Below are 19,735 nucleotides of genomic sequence, written 5' to 3' on the forward strand. Positions count from 1 at the left end.
GCCATTGTAAGTTGGAGTTCTGACTGAATATAAGGAAAAACCTTTTTCACCATTAGGACAACCAAGAAGTGGAATATGTTGTCCAGGAAGGTTTGTACACTCTTCATCCACAGAGGTTTTCAAGGATTGGCTGCTTCAACCTTCTTGGTCTGAGGATCTGGTGAACCTGGTCTGATCTCACAGTGGTCCCTGCTTTGAGAAGGATGGTGGGCTAGAGACTTCCTTATAATCTAAGTTATTTCATGATACTGTAAATATACTCTATACTATAAATATACTCTAAGATATTAACCAGAATGGAGAACTGTACTACCTCTGACTTTTTATAGTGTTCTTCAGGCAGTTAGTTACGTCAGCTGAGGTTTCCGATTAAAATATTTATGGAGGCCGAGTCACAAAACTCTTTTTTTTTTGTTTTTAATGCAACCTAAGCACCAAACTAAATAAATTCAGGCCAGCTGTGAACTGAGGGGAAAAAAACCCCAAAACTGTAAGGAAGCCATTTGGTCATTACTGGGCTAAATTATGAAATTAGTGCTAAGAATAGTTAACAATGGGACATAAACATTTAATTTTTCAAATTAAGGACAAATGATAGGGATGGAAAAACCTGCACATCATTGTTCTAGTTTTTAAGGGCTGTTTTCTATCCAGCCCATTCCAACTGTGTCCCAGTGGGACAGTAATGCTGTCTTGAATCTGAATTTGTGTGACACAGGCAGTTTGGTAACTTATGCCATAAAGCTGCAGTGCATGTTAGCTGGTGAGTTGCATGAGCTTCCGTGGTGTTCTGCAGAATGACCTTGACCTGATCCAGGCAGATCCCATGGCTCTCTCACTTGAAATTTAATGATCCAATTAACAAAACTTTTTTGTGTCACCTTTTCACATTTGTTGACACTTTGGATCGTTCATTCTGGCTGAACCCCTTGAGTTGCCATTCAGTGCGTGAAAATCCCAACTGGTCCCTTTGGGCTCTTTAGTGTTCTGCTTGCAGTCTACTGATCATAGCTGTCATAGGAGCGTGACTCCACCCTGAGGACAAGGCACTGTGAAATGGCTCCTTAGCCCCAGTTTGGTCACAGATGAGGCATGTGTATGGCACCCCCGGGACTCCCACAGAATCTACAAGCCAGAATTTGCTGAGGCCAGGTTTTGGCTAGGTTGGACAAGACAGATAGTAAAATAAAGAATCAAATGCAAAGAATAATATATGCTGCTGCTGCTTTTGTCCCAAACACCACACTTAAAACAGCAACACTCTTGTGTAAAGAATGTGCTTGTTAAGGTATTCAAGCACATGCACCATAAAGCTGTACAGAGCAGGTCAGATACCCTTCTACATGCTCATGTTGCCCAGAAGAATGGACCCTAAGTAAGGCTTCTGAAAGCTGTGGCATTACAAAATTATGTCAACGAATTTCAGCACGTTTTTACCCACAATAAGGAACTGATTCCTATTATGAAAACATTCTATAGTTGGTTTCTTTTTGGCATAGAAAGGTTTTTCATTACATTTGGCAACTAACACTCAGAGGTGATTTTACATAACTTTGTCAGAATTGCACAAACTTTTTTTCTGAATTTCCCAGTAGTTTCACTTTTCAACAAAACTATACTGGTTTGTGCTCTCTGAAAAAAATGCCTCAACCTTCTGCAGCTCATAGGACACAGAATGTTCTATTATGATCCCAAACAGCTGATGTTCACCAAAGTGATTAACCAAAGCTTTCTGTGGAGAACAGGCTTTATGCTCAATCCACAGGTAGCAGTCACCAAATGCAGAAGAGAGGGAAATTTGAGGCAGGGAGGGAGTAGAGAGCCCAATGTAAGGCTACAGCGATGATTAAGGGACTCAAACATCTGTTAACAAGGAAAGGCTAAGAAATTTGTAGCTGTTTATCCTGGAGAAGATTGAAAAAGGATATTATTAAATGCTTACAAATATCTAAAGGGTGGGTGTCAAAAGGAAGGGGCCAGTTCCTTTTTGGTGTTGTGCTGTGACAGCATAAATGACAATGGACAAGAATTGGAACACAAGAAGTTCCACCTCAACATCAGGAATAACTTCTTTCCTGTGAGGGTAATGAAGCACTGGAGAGGTGGTGGAGTCTCTCTCTCCAGAGACCTTCAAAACCTATTTGGATGCATTTCTGTGTGGTCTGCTCTAGGTGATCCTGCTTTGGCCAAGAGGGTTGGACTTGATGAACCCTTACTATTCTATGATTTAACATGTTATGTTTTCTCAGTTCAGGCTGGATCAGACATGTGAGAAGGGTACAGATATTGCAAATCTACTTTCCAGCAATTAAACTCATCCTGACACTCTTTAATAATTAAACATACAAATTTGTTGTCTTTCTTAAAAGTTACTCCTTTTTAACTTCTAGTCTCACTGTATAAAATGTCCAGACTTTGGTTTAATTAAATTCTTACATTGTTGTTCCCATACATATCCCATAGCAACTCAGGTGCTCAAACTAGACCGTATTTCTGCATCATAAAATTTCTGAATGGTTGTTTCTAAGTCGAAACCAACAGTTTTAAGTCTGCTTTCTCTAGCCCCTTCATTATTTCTGTATGGTTTTGCCTTATCTCTTTTTTTTGCAGCTGTTCAAATACATCCTCACCCATACCTGTTGCTTTCTCCTGCTGTAAACTGCTCCTAGCTTGCAATATTCCCTTGCAATGGGCTAAGCAGTACTGCAAACAGCCACACTCCTTATGAGCTGTTTGATAGGCAAGAAAACCAAGCAAATGAACCGCTTCTGTCTCACAAACAGCCACTTGCATAGGTCTGGCCTCTCTGCCAGCTGGGGAATCCCCCAGGAAGCTTTCATGAGGGTGGAGAAAAGCAAAGTCAAGACCAAGATTAGTGCTCTAAAGCTGTGCTTAGGGAAAGAAGCTGAGGGTGTTCGAGGGTGTTTCTGGGTGGATCCCTTTGGCTAGTGTTTGGATTTGGCTTTATTACATAGCTGTGCTTTCAATTTATTTCAAAGGTGCCTGGAGCCGTATAAATCTGCATACGTAGTAAGGAAGAGATTCTCTTAACTGTGAAGACTGATATTTGAGTACCATTGTAATAGACAGAAAGTGTGGACTTAAGTACATAATGAAGCAATCTTTTAATGAAAATATCTTCTAAAAATGGGGATTTCCCCCCTTTATAGGCATACAGAGCCACAGTTTCTGAGAGAGGAATACTTCATCTTAGGACACACACAAAAACCCAGCCCCCTCCTCCAAACCATCATTTTCCACATGCCGAATAACAGAATAAAACCTGTATTTTCTGGATGCCTTAAATAGTGGCCAAATAGTCTTTACGATGAGACAAACAGGGTTTTTTCTCCTGCAGCCAGCTTTTGCAGTGCACAAAACATATCAGGAGGGCAGTTACAACTCTCTTCCAACTTGGGCTCATACAAGCCATAATGCTTTTCTGCTTCTACAATCCCCAAGAGGTGCTCTACCAGTACAATGTTGTTGTATTAAGTCTGTCATTTTTATCTGCTTGTAGAGTGCTTTCTGCACAGGGTAAAAAATATTAAGCCTAGAAGTGCTGGCAATATCTTAGGGTCTTACAACCACCGTGAACTTCCTTTCCACTCAAGTAACATGTGAACCAAAAATCTGTCTTGGTTCTTCAAATTAAGCCAGATAAGATTGATGAAGTGTGTCAGGCAATACACATTGTTTTGTATGTGGACAGCTTTCTCCTGATGAGAAAATCACTTGAGGAAAAAATTACACTGCTAAGAAAGTAAATACTACAAGATACAAAGGTAGATGTTAAGACCTAGTAATGCAGATGCAAAACAAAATGGGTTCAGAATTGATGGGGAATTCAGTAACTTTTTAAAAGGCACTTATCTGTTACTTGAAATTATGCTAGTTTTATCAACTTAGATGAAACTTTTAGAAGCAACAAATACAGTTCAGCATTTAATGTTTATTTGATTCCACCTCTTTTTAAATGCAGCTAAGATACTCAGAATTCTCCACAGAGTAAGTCTAGAAAAGAAGGACTGCCTTTTCCATCTTTCTCATCCAGGTAGTTTTAGAAGCTAGGTAATGTCAGATAAATTTCTGCTCACTCTGCCATGTTTTATCTCTTTCCTCTGTGCAAGCCCATTATTAAAAGTTAGCTTATTGGCAACCTCTGCAAAACCATACAGGAAATTCACAGTATCACCAAGGTTGGAAGAGACCTCACAGATCATCAAGTCCAACCCTTTACCACAGAGCTCAAGGCTAGACCATGGCACCAAGTGCCACGTCCAATCCTGCCTTGAACAGCCCCAGGGACGGTGACTCCACCACCTCCCCGGGCAGCCCATTCCAGTGTCCAATGACTCTCTCGGTGAAGAACTTTCTCCTCACCTCCAGCCTAAATTTCCCCTGGCACAGCCTGAGGCTGTGTCCTCTCGTTCTGGTGCTGGCCACCTGAGAGAAGAGAGCAACCTCCTCCTGGCCACAACCACCCTTCAGGTAGTTGTAGACAGCAATAAGGTCTCCCCTGAGCCTTCTCTTCTCCAGGCTAAACAATACCAGCTCCCTCAGCCTCTCCTCGTAGGGCTGTGCTCAAGGCCTCTCACCAGCCTCGTCGCCCTTCTCTGGACATGCTCAAGCATCTCAATGTCCCTCCTAAACTGGGGGGCCCAGAACTGAACACAGTACTCAAGGTGTGGTCTAACCAGTGCAGAGTACAGGGGCAGAATGACCTCCCTGCTCCTGCTGGCCACACCATTCCTGATGCAGGCCAGGATGCCACTGGCTCTCTTGGCCACCTGGGCACACTGCTGGCTCATGTTCAGGCATTGCTACCTGTGAAAAACTCCTTGTGTTTTCCAATTCTAACTTATTGTGTTAGAGCAGGCAGCTGTTAGAGTATTGATAAAGATTTCTTTTTAACTTACTATTAAGAGATAGGCAGTAACTGATTGTCCATATTACTGTTTTTCTGGCATCATGGTATTTTTTCACCCCAGAAGATGCTTTACTTCTTGCTCCAGATTTGTTTAATGCTTGCTATTTTTAATTATTGGAAGAAAAACACAAACTCAACCCAACACCTTCTAAATCTGTGTACAAACACTAGTTTTACTGCAGCAGTCTGGCTTATCAAACTCAGCTTTATTGTGATGCATGTTACAGCTGGTAGTGGAGTTTAGGTGTCAATAGCATCAAAGCAGATGAGATTATTATTTACTCAAAGGCTAGGAGAAAGCTAGCTTTCCTTTATAAAATCCATCTTTTTGAAAGAAAAGATTTGATTTTGAAAACCTCAAGCTGAAGATGTTACTGGTGTCGATGGACAGAAGAACCCAATATTTCTGAAGCCATTCAGGCTTGAAAATTAAAAACAAACAAACAAACCAAACAAAAAAAGCCCACAAACAAACAACCACCACATTCTCTGCAGCTTTCATTATCTACTGAAGTTTTATTGCACACATTATGACCAGATACCTGTTAACAAAAATCCCACTCATACAGGCATATAAAAATCCTCAAACAACTTCTATTTGTACTCAGATAACTACATACAACACGGACTCAACATGCTCAAGTGCAATGTCACATTTGTTTATATCACATCATACTGGGCATTAGACTAGAAGTTTACTTTGATTAAATTCAGCTTGTAAATGAAAACTCAGCCACAGCATGTCCTTTTCAGAATTGATTTAGATAGGCTTATATGATGTCTATGCATGGGCAAAAGCATGAATTTCCTTAATTAGGAGTTAATAATGACAGATTGAGAGCATCCTAAAGTAATCAACTCTTCCCAGGAAATACACTTTCCTACACTGAGTCCTTTGTCATTCTATTTAAGAATTTTCCTGATTTCTATGGTAAACCATGTGTAGTCATCACCACTATCCTTAACCAAATGAGTACTGTTTTCCCCACCTTTGGAACTGATATTTTAACAGTAAGAAATGAAAATAAGAGTGTCATGTAAAAAACTCAAAGCAACAAACCAACAAAAACCGACCGAGCAAACCTCCCACCATGCACTGTAACCAACAAACACTCCCTGTCCCACAACTGCAAAATAGTTAAGGGGCATTTTTCACTCAGGTGAAGTTACTTATTTAAGGTATTTGGCAACAGCAGCAGATAAGGGTCTACCGAATATCTAGTTCTAAAAATGACTAATTAAGAGATTGGCTTACATTATGTCAGAGGAGGTCTAACTCACTTTTTGCCCTGAAGAACTTTTTCTTAAGTTGCATAGTTTTACCATATAATTACACATAACAAAGATCAAACATTTCTCCACTATACTTATAAACAGAACCACCTTTTAATACGATTTCAGAATGAGCAAAAAAGGTATTTTATAATGACTACATGTATGCTAAACTACTTCATAGCTCTTTAATTTTCAAATGCCTTTTATATTTTTAGTCAAGTTTTGATGTAAATGAAAGAACATACAAACAGGATTATTGGGCTTTCAATGTTTCTTCAGGTAAATGTTTGCAGTATATTGAATTATGGCAAATAGCTTTGTCTCCAAAACTTGCCTTCTGTCTGCTATGAGCCCCAAATGTAGCAAATCTGAAAACAGGTATGGTCTTTGAAATGTCATGCATTTTATCCATGAACTTTATATGGCTGATTACCTATTCCATATATTCTTATCACAGATAGAGATCTTGTGAGCCAAGGTCAGATCTTTCAATCTTGTGGATAGACTCAACTGAGTGTCAACTGAGTGTTATATGTTGCAAATTGTACTTTGATAAGAATCCTTCAGCCGAAGGATGCTTACATCTTGCATTAGTACAGAACATGTATAAATGATGATAGTCTGGGAAAAAAAAAGCACTAAAAACATCATTGAGGGAAAATGAGAATAAATATTCTTTAAGTATATTGAAAGGAGACAGATAAGTTCTAGTTATGTGAAACCCATGAACAAGAAGTTCTTGGTCCATTAACACATACACAGGATTGCCATGACAAAGTGCTGTACAAGAATAGTTGACTATACCATAAAACACAGAATGTTTAAGATGCAACCTAGTAAACTGATGTGCTAGTTTGAGGCTATTTTGGTGAGAGGAATTATAGGCTGTAAAAAGGAAACTCTGGTCATGTCTACTTTGCTCATAGGCTTGCTGAGATGTATAAAAATAAGAACATAAACATAGATAACTCGGTGGGTCTGTGTTGCAGATGGTGCCTGTACTTTTCTCCCTGGCCTGCTTTCTGTGTAACTAATCCTTATGCTTTCTACCCCCCCAGCTGATCCTCCAAACTCACCTTGCACATAAGGCAAACTCTGGGATAAGGTAGAGGGGTGGAAAGGAGGTGGAAGGGTGGTTAGGACCCCCTCCTGGGGACTCTGGTTTCTGGGAAGGGTATTGTGTTTCTGTATTACTTTTAACTTGTATATTTCTGTATATAGATGTATATATTGTAAATATCTGCTTGTGTATTGTGCTAAGCTGTAAATATAAAACTTCATTCCTTAATTTCCAGCTGGCTGAGTCTAGTCTGAGTGATTCCATAAGGGAAAGTGGGGGTGGGGGACAGGTAACAGCCAAACTGACACTGCTGAAAAAAACCAACTCTCTCATTGTGCTTCTCACCAGACAAAAAACTATCTTGCCAGTATGGGGTCCTATAAACATTGTGTTCTCATTGCCCTTGATGATAGGAAAATGTCAAGAGAGCAAGGCTAAGCAACACACTGAATTGTTTCAAGTGATTGTGGAGACTGGCTTGCTTGGCCACAGATATTTCTTCTTTGTAAAGGCATCACTAGGTGGTATAGCGGAGAATCAAACAGACCACCTCTGTTTGTGGACTATTTTGGTACACACAGAGATGCAAAGAGAAGCACTAGCTACCATCTTCCTTTGCCAGCATGAAAAATAAAATTACCTGGAAAGATAGTAAAATCAGGAAAATAACAGTTTCAAGCTTCTGCTCTAAAAAGTAGTTTTTCAGCTTGCTATGTTGTAATCTCACCACTGCAGACACTCAACAGGTTTTTTTGACCTTTAAAAGCTGTGTGTCTGTAATATGGAAATCCTTGAGCAATGTTTTAGCATTAGAAAAGGTTCCCCAGTAACCCAAACTTCAAAATTGAAACCAAAACATAGTATACAATACAAATGATCTTTTCTAAGTAATCTGAACTAAGAATTGGGTTGAAAACAACCTTTCTCAGCAGATTAAAGAACTAGAATGCAATAGTCCAGGGTGAAATAGCTGCAGACCTGCTCAAAGCAAACATATTGAGAATATTGCTATAAATCTTTCATGGAAGCATGAGAGAAAGAGTCTATCTACAAAGTGTCAATGGTATAACCATGACTTAGTCAAGAAATGTGCTGAAGTAGATGCCAGGCTGCTCTCACACTACTGTTACTGCTAGGAAAACTTTCTGTAGCTCTGCAGTGCCGTAGAACACTATATCAGTATCTGCTGTCAGTTAACAGGGAACACAGCCACCCTGTGCTCCCACAAATCATGTTTTGTGCTATTGGATATACTATCAGGACTTACTGTCTTCAGGATACTTGAGCCTTTTAATGAGATGCCATGCATATTGGGATGCCCAGTCAGGATTAGACAGCACATTCTTCCCTCATGCTATCTGCTATTAGTCCTGACTCTATTATAAAAAAAGGACCTCCAGCTTAGAGTGTGAACTGTTGAAGGAGGACAGATGGCTGAAGGTTTGGACTTTCTGCAGGCCATGTGCCTTCTGAATACGTTTGCTATGTTTTATCTGTCAAAACATTATCCTTCTCAGAGCTACTAAGCAAACAAGGCCTTACAATCAACAAATCAAACTTGAAAGCATGACAGTCACTGTGACTACTGTATAATCCTTTTTTCTTGAATAAGAAGCCATGAGGCCTGCTAATGAGTTTACTTAAACTCGAAGCCTAGTACTTGTCTGTGCAATTGCAATTCAAGAAGCTAAGGTAAATAGAACTTTGCGGAGCTTGCCTGAATCTATCACGACTAGCATGTGGTATGAATCTTTAACTCCAAAGCACTGAGCATACTCCTGCAGGGGTCAGAACCATGGAAAAAGCAGTAAGTAACTGAGGGAAGAAAAGCAGCTGCTAGTATTTATACTTGTGATGGATGTTCATAGTGAAATGGTCAGACAGAACAGAGAAGATCTATCCAAGGTCTTGACACAACACTCACAGCTGTGCAAATAGCACAGATGGGAAGATGATTCAGAGAGGTCAGATTTTGAAAATGCCCAAAACCAGGCCCTCAGGCCCTCAAGATTTTTTTTTTGTGTGTGACCTCCCTTCTGGTCCCTCAAGGCTATTAAAGAGATGCTTCAGAAAGGGCTCTTTGCCACAAAATGCAGCACTTTCACAGATTAACAGCCTGAACAGCTGGTTCAGGATGGGCAGATGAAAGATGATCTCTGCATGACATACCCAAAATGCACAAAAAATTAATTGGCATCTATGAACACTCAGTACAAAGGGTTGTGAAAACACAGCTTGTATCCTTCTGTGGAGTCTCTTAGACCTGCAGAACTCCTACAGCTTTTCCAAGTAATTAGTATTCAAATAGCATGTGTAAGCAAGTCAGTCTTTTTAGGGTGGCTACTTCTGGCAACAAGCATTCTCCACTTGCTGAAGCAAGCATGCGTATATGTGAACCGTGCTTCAGTAAGCACTTTGATGAGCTAACGGCAACCGAAACCAGATAACTAGACCTTATTTTTCCTACCACAGCCTCTCTCGTCACCCCATCCTCAAACTAAACAGGTCTTGAGGAACAATTCTGGAACTAAGCTTGTCACAACTCAGTTTTTTTTAGAAAAGTAGCTCTGAAGGCACTTTTTTTTTATAGTCCTCAAACCCAAGAAGGGGAAAAAACTTGGGAGGGTGCAACATTTTACAAAGGGCTGTCCAGAACATTTCTGGGGCCAGTCTAAGAAACTATTATAGACGTATCAGCAAATAGTGGGGACTCAGAGGTGCAGATCAGATGTTGGTGAAGAGGCTCTGCTGTCCCAGTATATTAATTTCTGAGGGTCTTGGCTCTCTACGCAGGTCCCAGAGCATGAATGCTTGTTAGTAGTTGCGGCACATTAGTGGCACTCCTGCAGTGCATTTCAGGTTTAGTTTCATCTGAACAGGACCTGGTTCGCATGTTTCAAAACATGCTTTGATTTGCCTCACTGAGTGGTCAAGTGCAGCTCATCAGGAGGTGCATTTCAGAAGTAGAGTCTGCACCACAGCCAAAACATCGACAAAGAGCACCCTGCTGGAGGTACACCCAGACCCTCCAATCTGAAGTAGTTCTGCAATGGGCCAAGCTGAGTGCACCTGCACTTACTCAACTTTTACAGCCTTCATACACTAGCTGTGTATTCCTGACATGTTTATATACATAATACCAAGTGGTTTCTGTATTGAGAATAAAACATCATGAGCTGCTTCTTAGTTCCTTCCCTCTCTCCTTATTAAAAAACACCAACCAAAAGAAAACCAAAAATCCCCCCAACCCAAAAAACTTCAGAGGTGCAATATTTAGTGTAAATATGTCTAATAAGCTTAATTTAACAACTTGAGGTAAAAACTTGGATTGAGTATGGCAATTACTTTGAACAGTACCATAAAATCAGGTAGAAGTAATCTGGATAAATGCATCTATCTTACTGATGTCCTCCATTACAATCTCTCTTTGACATGTATTTTACAATCACAGTAGCATAATGGGTTATAAAGACACTAGAGAGCTATAGGAAGGTAACTTAGTAAAGAAGTACAAAAAGTTTGCTTACTGTATTGCTTGTATTGCCAGCATGATAGAAAGACAAGAAAAACAAGTTCTTTGGCCTTCTCAAGTTTATAGGTTTAGTACCTTTGCTTGGCCATTTTTCACTCAAATGTCATAGCTTCTTGGAGACTATATTTGACAAAATGGAATTAATTGGGTGATTTTCTTCTGACTTCAATAGCAGGCTCTCTTGTGATTTGAGTCTGCAAACACCACAGCAGAAATACAATTCAGTCTTGTATGCAGGCAGAGTGCAGCTCTATATGCTTTTTAATCAGGCAAAACTGTGATTATTAGCTAACTCAGTAATTTGCTCACTATTATTTTTACTTTATTTTTTGCTTTTCCCAGTTTGAGTGATATCTCTGGCCATGAGAGGTCAGAACATGTGAATGGCTTCCTGAAAACGCTGGCAAGGGCCACACATGGCAACCTACTTTAGTGATCAACTCAGCAGCCTTCTCAGTTAAGGGAAAACTTAGAAGTGACAGTGAATTATGAACTGACTACACAGAGATGGGGAAAAGGAGGATTAGTTAACATCATAAACTAAGAACTTAAGATCCATTTAAAATGTTTTAAGCTGAAGCACAATACAGAGTGCTTTGTACATATTCTACAGAAGAGATCTTCCTCCAGAATAACCTCCCCATCTCTCTTTGTCAATTTTTGGATTTAGTGACATTTACTCCTTGTGTACAGTATCTTAAGATTTTGACCAAGAAATTTTTGCTATCTATACTTCTAATATCAACATAATTATACAAGAACATATTTATGATCATTTGAAGTTATAAAAATGATGTACAGCATAGAAAACTGCAGTAATTTCCATTGACTTTGTCTCCTGCTTAGATAGCAGCCTGCCATCTGTGCTCTTCATGGGCTACATGGTTTCTAATAAATAACAACACGTGTTTTGGACAGAAAATTCTCACCACTGATAATAAGTATCATAATTGTAACTTGTATTCTTCAGGTCAGAATAAGGTATTATTCATCTTCTGTAATTCAGGAATGTGAATATGTTTTGGTAGATTAAATTAGGGTCAGAAAACCATGATCCTTTCTGAGTGTTTTTAATTTCTATGAACTGAAATAGGATCTGGCCACACTGCATCATGCTTTACCCAGTGATGAAGCTCAGGATGTCACTGAAACCTTTTAAAGCCCAACAGGCAGCATCATTTATGTGTGTTTATTCCGAGCACGGAAAGCAACATGAGTGTGTTTGGCCTCTCATACCTTCACTATCCAGTGTTTAAAAAGGGAATGGACATTGTATTAAAACAGAAGGCCCCTCACACTCTAGCATGAGGTCAGTAATACAACTCCTCAGAGCATGTTATTGTTTTAAACAGAGGTCTCCACACTTTCACATCAGTTATAAAATACTTAGTGCTGCTGGACTGGAAGGAAAATGTCATACATCTGCAAACAATTAGAAGGAGCTGGACTTCGTATTTGATTTACTAAACAATAAAACAAGCTTAAGTGTGACTATGTGTGTAAGTTACACTCCCTAAGAGTCTCAAGCAGTTAGCATAGGAAATGCCTTTAATATAATTAAATAAATCCTCAATGGGACCATTGCTGATCAAGATTATCTTTTATAAGATATTTTCAGCAGCAAAAAGTATGAAGACCATGAAGCTGAATGCATGCCTTAAGTGCTCCAAAAGTCTTTTATCCTTTCTATCAAGCACACTGTCCACTACCCATTTTCCAGATGGAATTAATTTAGTACAATACATTTCAGCCTTTAAACCCTAGTATTTCCATGCTTTCTGCACATGGATTGAAATTTTGGCATGAGGTAATTAGTAACAAAACTGACACAGTCAAGCCCAAGGTTTCACCACGGTTTGTGTGCCTGCTAATTTAAAAAATTCTGGCATTGTAAAATAGTTGTTGTTATAAATTAACCAAAGATTAGTGAATTGAATATAAGTATTTAGTTGCAAGCTTCAGGAAGCCAGAGCATGGAGTGAAATAACAGTAACTTATCACCATCGATCACTATCTCAACAAATAAAAGCTCCAACCACCTGTCAGTCTCTCAGTTAACCCTAACTCCCAACCTTCATTTGAAATACAAGGTATTGGTACTACACACTGTTAAACTACACCAAATGTATACATCTAAAGCTGCAGCAACAACAATTTTCATGTCTGGAAATATTTTATCATTACTTGCATTTTATCAAACAAAAACGATGTTACAAGCTGAAGCTGAGGCAGTTTACCACAATTCCCCAGCTAAGGACTACCTGCCATAGTAACACATCATCACATGGAGGAGGGTGTGCCAGATCAAATACAGGAGCCTAGTATTCTGTTCCTCATTCTGCTGCTACTGTAAGTTAAATGAAGGGAAAAGAAAAAAAAGAAATTTGCCACCCTTGGCTTTGATTTTCCTGTGATGACCCTATGTGAAAATTCAGGGCTAAGGGGATCTTGGTACTGACCTCCTGCAGTAGGTTCTTGACATTCTTGAATCAGAGTGACAGAAATGTTGAACATTAGCAGATAAGCCAGAAGCTGAAATCTGAGGCTTTGCCTACAAAAATAACTTATCCAGCCTTGATGATGATTACTGTGCTTCAGAATGACAGGGAATTTACTTACTAGTGATAAATAACATTCTATATACATGAATACTAGGGAGAAAGGAACTACCACTCTACATTACAGCTTGCTCTGATTATAGTCACTCAAGTACTATTTTATATGATTATACTGTTGTGGGCCACAAAGTGGAAAAGATGAACCATGGGTCAAGCTTTGCCTTCTGTTTGCATGGGCATCCCACTAACATGCTTGAAAATCAAGTTTGCGAACAAGGAGCAGACTGTATTTTTATGAAAGAAAACAAAACAACGGATGAAATGTTTGTTACTTCAGCAAGTATAAGAGTAAACTATTTACATCAAATAATAAATGAAACAGTCTTTGTTTACAGTATTGCTTGCGGGCCTGGTTCCTGAATGCATACAATTAACATTGCTAATACACCACACACAGCACCAAAATTCTAAGGGTATGCACACTCAGATGAAAGCTCTTCATTGCCATAGTTTCAGAGACTGCCTGGACTATGGCTGAAAGCAAGCTGGCAGAGTCTGCATAGAACAGCTCTCAAGGATTAGAAGAGCACAATCTGTTCAAATGTTCCTACTATGAAAGAAAGATTTCTCATACATAATGAAACTACTGTATGCTTCTGCATTACAATCTGATCTAAGCAAAAGTTCACCTGGTGGTTATTTTGTGCTCCATTCAGCATCCAAAGTTTTGCAAATCCTTAGAAACTGTTATGTGACCTGCTGTGTGCTTGTTTTTGTCAAAGCACTGGCTCTCCTGGACATACCTAATACAATACAAAATATCTGACTGAAATTGCATTCAAGTATTGAGAATCTAGAATCTAAATGCAACATAATTAGTTCTGCTTGTTAGCCTGAAATAGATGGACAGCTACAACAAACTGCAAGTTCTATTACCTTGAACAACAATAACATATGTAAACAAAACAAATGCATATTAATAAGTGCTTATATGTCTAGTGCAAGAGTATATTCTCGTAAATGCAGGAATTATCAGCTGTCATTTCCCAGAAATCTCAGATATATCAAAAATAAAACACCCAGCAGCTTGCTTACCTTGGCACACATTGTGATCACTTTGCTCATACCCAGCTGCACACTGAATTTGATGAGTTGGGTTTGGAGGGGCACGGTGAGGATCAGCTGGAGTTCGTCGAATGACATTATTTCGACCGCTAGTGGATTCAGCCGCTGCTTCTTCTCGCTCATTTACAATAATCTGTGCTGTTCTGGGTAGACAGAGGTATCCTCCATAGTGGTTAACACATTTCATCCCACCTTTACATGCATCTGGGACTATTTCACATTCGTCAATGTCTGTGGTTAGCAACAACAGAAGTCATGCTTTTAGCAGTCAAACCTTTTGCAACAGCTATTAATACAAATAACAAAATGAGACATGCAAATACACCTCCTTGTCCAAAACAGGGGTGCGTAATGGTAATGCTTAAAGATATACTAATGACACATCAGTCTTGGAAAAATATTTACTGTACCTTTGCACCGTTGCCTAACAGGATCCCACTCATAGCCATCTGTGCATTGCTGCAGAGAAAAGAAAGAAAATGAGAAATTAGGCTACTTTATTTTGAAAAATAATCATTGAGCATATTACAATAAACTCGGGGCTTGGTACTAAGGGAAATGAAATGTTTCCATAGCTCAGTAAGGCACAAAAATGGCTATTGATGCAGCATTGCTGTATGGAAACAGTGAGTAAGAGTATTTAGAGCATCTACCTCAAGTTGTGAGTAGGTATGTTTTATTTGGACTGAGAAGCAACACGGGAAAAGCATTGTTTTCTCCTTGCCTTGTTCCTATACTCTGTTTTATAGCATCTGCCATTTTGCTGAATCATGAAAGAGATGAACCTTTAGACTGATCCAGCTGGCCAGTATGAAAATCTTCTTAAGAAAAAAGGAGGAAGTGATGTTGTTCACTGCCTCCAAACAGGTGAACATCTTTCATTCCTGGAGCCTGCTGGCCAGAGGGACTAACGGGCCTTTATGCCTCGGACTCCACTCGCTCTCCTACTGGCACTCTAGCAACAGGGAAGGATCCTGAGACAGCTGGATATTCATTCCTAGGCTCTGTGATCACATGACACCAGGAACTGCAGCCTAGGAAGAACAATTTCTATTGCAAGATGTGCAATAATTGGTTATGGTTTGTAACAGCAGGACTACTTACAGAGACAAGAGTTTGTAAAATTCAAACAAGACTCTACTCAGCAACTATTCACATCACTACAGGCTACTAGGTTCAAGAAGAGTTTTCAATATTCTGCCCTGCAGTTAGGTAGGCAGCTTCATTATTCCTCTGTCCAGAACTATATAATTGTCTGGAGGGCAGTAATTCTAAATCACAGGTCACAGTTAGAGAAACTGATTAGCAAAGCATCACAATGCCACCAGGTGCAGCTGACACATTTAAAACATCAGTGAATCATCTGGGCTATGCTGTGTAGGTGCATATGCATCCAGTGCTGTATAAGATATTAATTTAATGGTCCTACAGGAAAAAATAAAATAAAATTAAAAAAAAACAGCCAGCTAATGTAATGAGCCGTGGTCAAGCCAGCTGAATCTGTGAAAGTGACAAGAAACTATACAAGTGACAACTCTGTCCTGATGCCAAGGTCTATTTGTTTCTTGTAGTGTCCTCGAGTTATTTTGAGGAATTTGTTACGCTGACTCAACAACAGGATTGAAAATAGTGTCTTCATTTGCAGGTGGTAACAGCAATCTGCTACACAGAGCAACAAGTTGTAACATTGGAGGCTTTTTCTTCCAAGTGGGTAAGTGGACAACAAACTGTATTACAATTCTCAATCCCTATAGGAATGACTACACCTGAATTGACAACACCAAAGTTACTGTAACTACAAAAATGCAAACCCAAAGGAAAGCAGCTAATTCATGCATTTACTGGATCACTCAATTGCTGTTAATGCTTAAATGTCTATTTAACCGTGAGGAGCCAAGTCCATCCCTTACTGCAGTTGAAGGGACTTCTGTGATAGAAAGGGATTTAGTCCTAAATAAATACAATGTGCATGAGAAACAGCAGCATCCCAAGAGTAAAATTTCCAGAAGATAAGGTTTTTTGCACTGCTATTTTTGCATAGCAGATTACAGTCTAAAGATCATTGAAGCACCTAATTGCTAAGACTCTGAAATGTGATACAGGAACCCAAGTCAAATACGCATGAAAGAAATGCTTTCTTGGTATAAACAGAACTGTACAGGCTTATCTGAAAATGCCACTTGATTGTTTAAAAAGAACACATAATAAGTGCACAAAGGGAGTAGCTGTGATTCCTATGTTGGTCTGAATTCTCATGTGGTACTTAGATCTTCAGTTTCCACTTACACATAGGACTTGAATGTCATAGAACTCTCTAAACAGAAGTACTCCTGACCTTCAAAAAATCTATTGCTTCTAAATCCCAGTATTAAAGTATTTTATGACTGACTTCCTGATGCTCACTTGAGGCTCCTTTGAGCCCCAACTTCTGTGGTAAGGTCCAACTCTGCAATATTTACTTGTTTGAGCCATCCCACTGACTTCAGCAGGATTACTTGTATAAGACACAATCTCAGTCTTTGGCTCTGGTTCTTTAACTTTTTGCACATGTGCAGAATTTTCTGCTTGTGTGGCATTTATTGCGCTAATGTCTGTACACATATGCAGAGGTCCACCCATATGAAGCAAGTTGCTGGGATTACAACTGTAATCAGATGTGAAAATGAGGGTTTTCCCCTAGCCCAAGCCAATGTAATAGCCACTCCTTCTAGAACATGCACTATGCAAGCCAAAGACTGAACACAAGCAGATTAAAAATGCCTCATAAAAAGGCCTTTAACTCTCATATTCTATATCACTTGGTTGCAAGCAGTACTCCTTCCCAACATTCTCCTACTATTTGATCAAGCCATGAAAAACCACTGCTCAAAATTAGCTCAGAAACAAACAGCCTTATGATCACTCCAGGACTTAGATGCTTCATTAAAAGCACCAAATTTTGAAATACTTAAATTTTGTTTAAAAGCACTTGCAATACCCCAAAGAAAACAAGAAAGAATGTTTGACCTAATTATCTGTCACCTTCTATACGTTTCAAATGAAGCTCCTATGGACCCTGTCCTTATGAAAAAAAAAAAAATTAAAACCTCATAGTTTTGTTCAGATCATTAAGCTCAGCACATAGATAAGCTTTCCAGAACAGGCAGTTGTAGCCTATTTTGCTCAATCTTGTCAATTTTAACTTTAAAAGAGTGCTTCAGTGCAGGAAAGGCTTATTTTATGGTTAACATTTGAACTCAGAGAAATTTGCATTGCATGCTATACATTGGCAAGAAATTTGTTTTTTCTTAAGAGCCATTTAGAAAAGAATCCCTGCAAAGCAGTAATTATCTCCAGCTCTATTAAACCTTACCGTGTATGTTATGGTTTCCTCAGTTTCCTGCGAATGTACTGTAATAAGAACGAGAGCAGCCAAGAACATAGCTGTCAACATCGTGAGCCTTGAAAGGAAAAAAAAAAACAAAACAAAACACACAAAAAAACAACAAATAAAGCAGAAATATTTTTAGTGCCTTCCTACACTGGAGGAGGCAGTCAGTACCTACAGGGCCGGGACTGCGTTCGGGTCCTACCCTAGCTGTGAGCGCAAGGCGTCTGCCCATCTCTTACCTGGGGAAAGCGGCCGGAACGCTGCCCCTTTTCTCCCCTAAGAGGGTGAGGCTTGGCCTCATTTCCAGTTCGTTGTGCTTTATCCAGCTAAAAGAGGGGGGTGGGGGGCGGAAATAATAATAAGTAAATGGAGTTTAAAATAACATGGCACTTAATGCCACACTGAATACGAAGCGATGCTCTCCAGCGCTGCGCTGGCTGAGGAGCAGGCGATGCGACTGCCCTGCCATCACACCTTTTGGGACGGGAAAGCGATTTTTCGGTAAAAGCGCGTCGTTCCGCAAGGAAAACGACCAGAGTCCAGGGAGACCCGGGAGGGACACGCCGCGGGCTCAACTACCCGCGGGGAAAAGGCACCGCCGGGCCGAGGTGCACCCGACGGACACCTGCTGGGCTCAGCCCGGGGCCGCCCTGCCCTGTCCCGCAAAGCCGCCCGGGGGGTAAGAGGCGCACAGCCGCCCCATGCTGCCCGTCCCTACCTGCGGCGGGTCGGTGCGGGCAGCGGCTGTCGCTGCTCCTGGCGGCGCGTTCTCGCAGCAGCTCGGCGCCGTCCCTCTGTCGGCTCCGCAGCGACGAAGGCACCACACGCTCTCCTTTCTCCCCCTCTGTAGGCTTTCAGCTAAATAGAAACTGTTCTGGCTCCTGCCGGAGACTCTGGACGCCCCCTACCGACCCCGCGGCAGCGGCCGGAGCCCGTCGGCGGGGCGGGGCGCGGCGGGGCACATCCCTCCGCCGCTCCCCACACCGCCCGCTCGCTGCCGGCCGGGGCGCCCTGAGGCGGGGCAGGTGGCGTGTCTGGCCGCCATGTTGGGTCTCTGAGGAGAAGCGGTGTTGAGGTGTGAGGCGGTGCTGTGAGAGGGCTGCATACACAGCTGTCAGAGCCGCCGTGAGGGGAAGGGACGTGGAGGCTCTTGCCATCTTGTCATCAGGGAAGTGCCAAGGAAGAGCTGCTGAACCCTGCAAGAGCTGCTCCTGCACACTGGGTATGTCTGTGGGACATTTTTATGCACAGTTGGGTGCCCAACAAGGGCAGCTGCCAGTGTGACAGTTGGTGTGTCCGTGAAGGTGCAGGACAGCCATCATTTTGGGGACTGCTGTGGGTCATGCACAGTCAGGCTTTGAATCTTGGCATCTAAGGAAGAAGCACCGTGCAGCAGAGGTGAGGAGGAGGGAAAACACATGGCACTTGATGATTTACCTCATATAAAATCATAGAATGGTTTTGGTTGGAAGAAATCTTTACTATCACTGGGTCCAACCGCGAATGAAGCACTACCAAGTTGCCACTAAGCCATGTCCATCAACACTGTGTCTACACATCTTTTAAATGATTTCCCTCTAGGGGTGGTAACTTGACCACATCTCTGGGCAGCCTGTTCCAGGGCTTGACGACTGTTTTGGGGAAGAAGCTTCTCCCAGTACCCAACCTAAACCTCCCCTGGCACAACTTGAGTCTGTTACGTAGGTTGTAGTCAGTCTTTAGTAAGGTACTGTGTGTAGTGTAGCATATGTTGTGGTTGCCTGTTTGTATGAAGCAGGGCTGTGATCCACAGAACACTGAGGTGTGGTGGCTGAACTGCTCCTTGACAAGGGAACTGCACTGTCTGCTTCCCTAAGCTTTTGATGAATTGGCTCATGCTGGATGC

The 19,735-nt window shown here is 40.9% G+C and overlaps 1 protein-coding gene and 1 long non-coding RNA gene across 7 annotated transcripts in view; one reads left to right on the top strand and one right to left on the bottom strand.

Annotated features, from left to right (window-relative positions):
* Window positions 1–18,720, bottom strand: part of EFEMP1 (EGF containing fibulin extracellular matrix protein 1) — a 51,035-nt gene extending 32,315 nt beyond the window's left edge. The window contains exons 1-5 of one of the 2 annotated variants that reach the window (XM_064146030.1): window positions 18,569–18,720; window positions 18,090–18,176; window positions 17,833–17,920; window positions 14,891–14,939; window positions 14,451–14,711 (exon numbers count right to left, since the gene is read on the bottom strand). In XM_064146030.1, coding sequence (XP_064002100.1) covers window positions 14,451–14,711; window positions 14,891–14,939; window positions 17,833–17,920; window positions 18,090–18,151 — 460 coding nt within the window. In that variant the 5' untranslated portion in view covers window positions 18,152–18,176; window positions 18,569–18,720. The remainder of the gene's footprint in view (window positions 1–14,450; window positions 14,712–14,890; window positions 14,940–17,832; window positions 17,921–18,089; window positions 18,177–18,568) is intronic. The other variant, XM_064146031.1, reaches the window with a different exon arrangement.
* Window positions 18,721–18,742: 22 nt separating this feature from the next.
* LOC135176739 (uncharacterized) overlaps window positions 18,743–19,735 on the top strand; it is an 80,613-nt gene continuing 79,620 nt past the window's right edge. For 2 of the 5 annotated variants that reach the window (XR_010302800.1, XR_010302802.1), the window contains exon 1: window positions 18,743–19,072. This is a non-coding gene — a long non-coding RNA (uncharacterized LOC135176739). The remainder of the gene's footprint in view (window positions 19,073–19,735) is intronic. The other 3 variants (XR_010302798.1, XR_010302799.1, XR_010302801.1) reach the window with 3 other exon arrangements.

Source organism: Pogoniulus pusillus, chromosome 7, assembly GCF_015220805.1.
Source record: "Pogoniulus pusillus isolate bPogPus1 chromosome 7, bPogPus1.pri, whole genome shotgun sequence".
Classification (NCBI taxonomy): Eukaryota; Metazoa; Chordata; class Aves; order Piciformes; family Lybiidae; genus Pogoniulus; species Pogoniulus pusillus.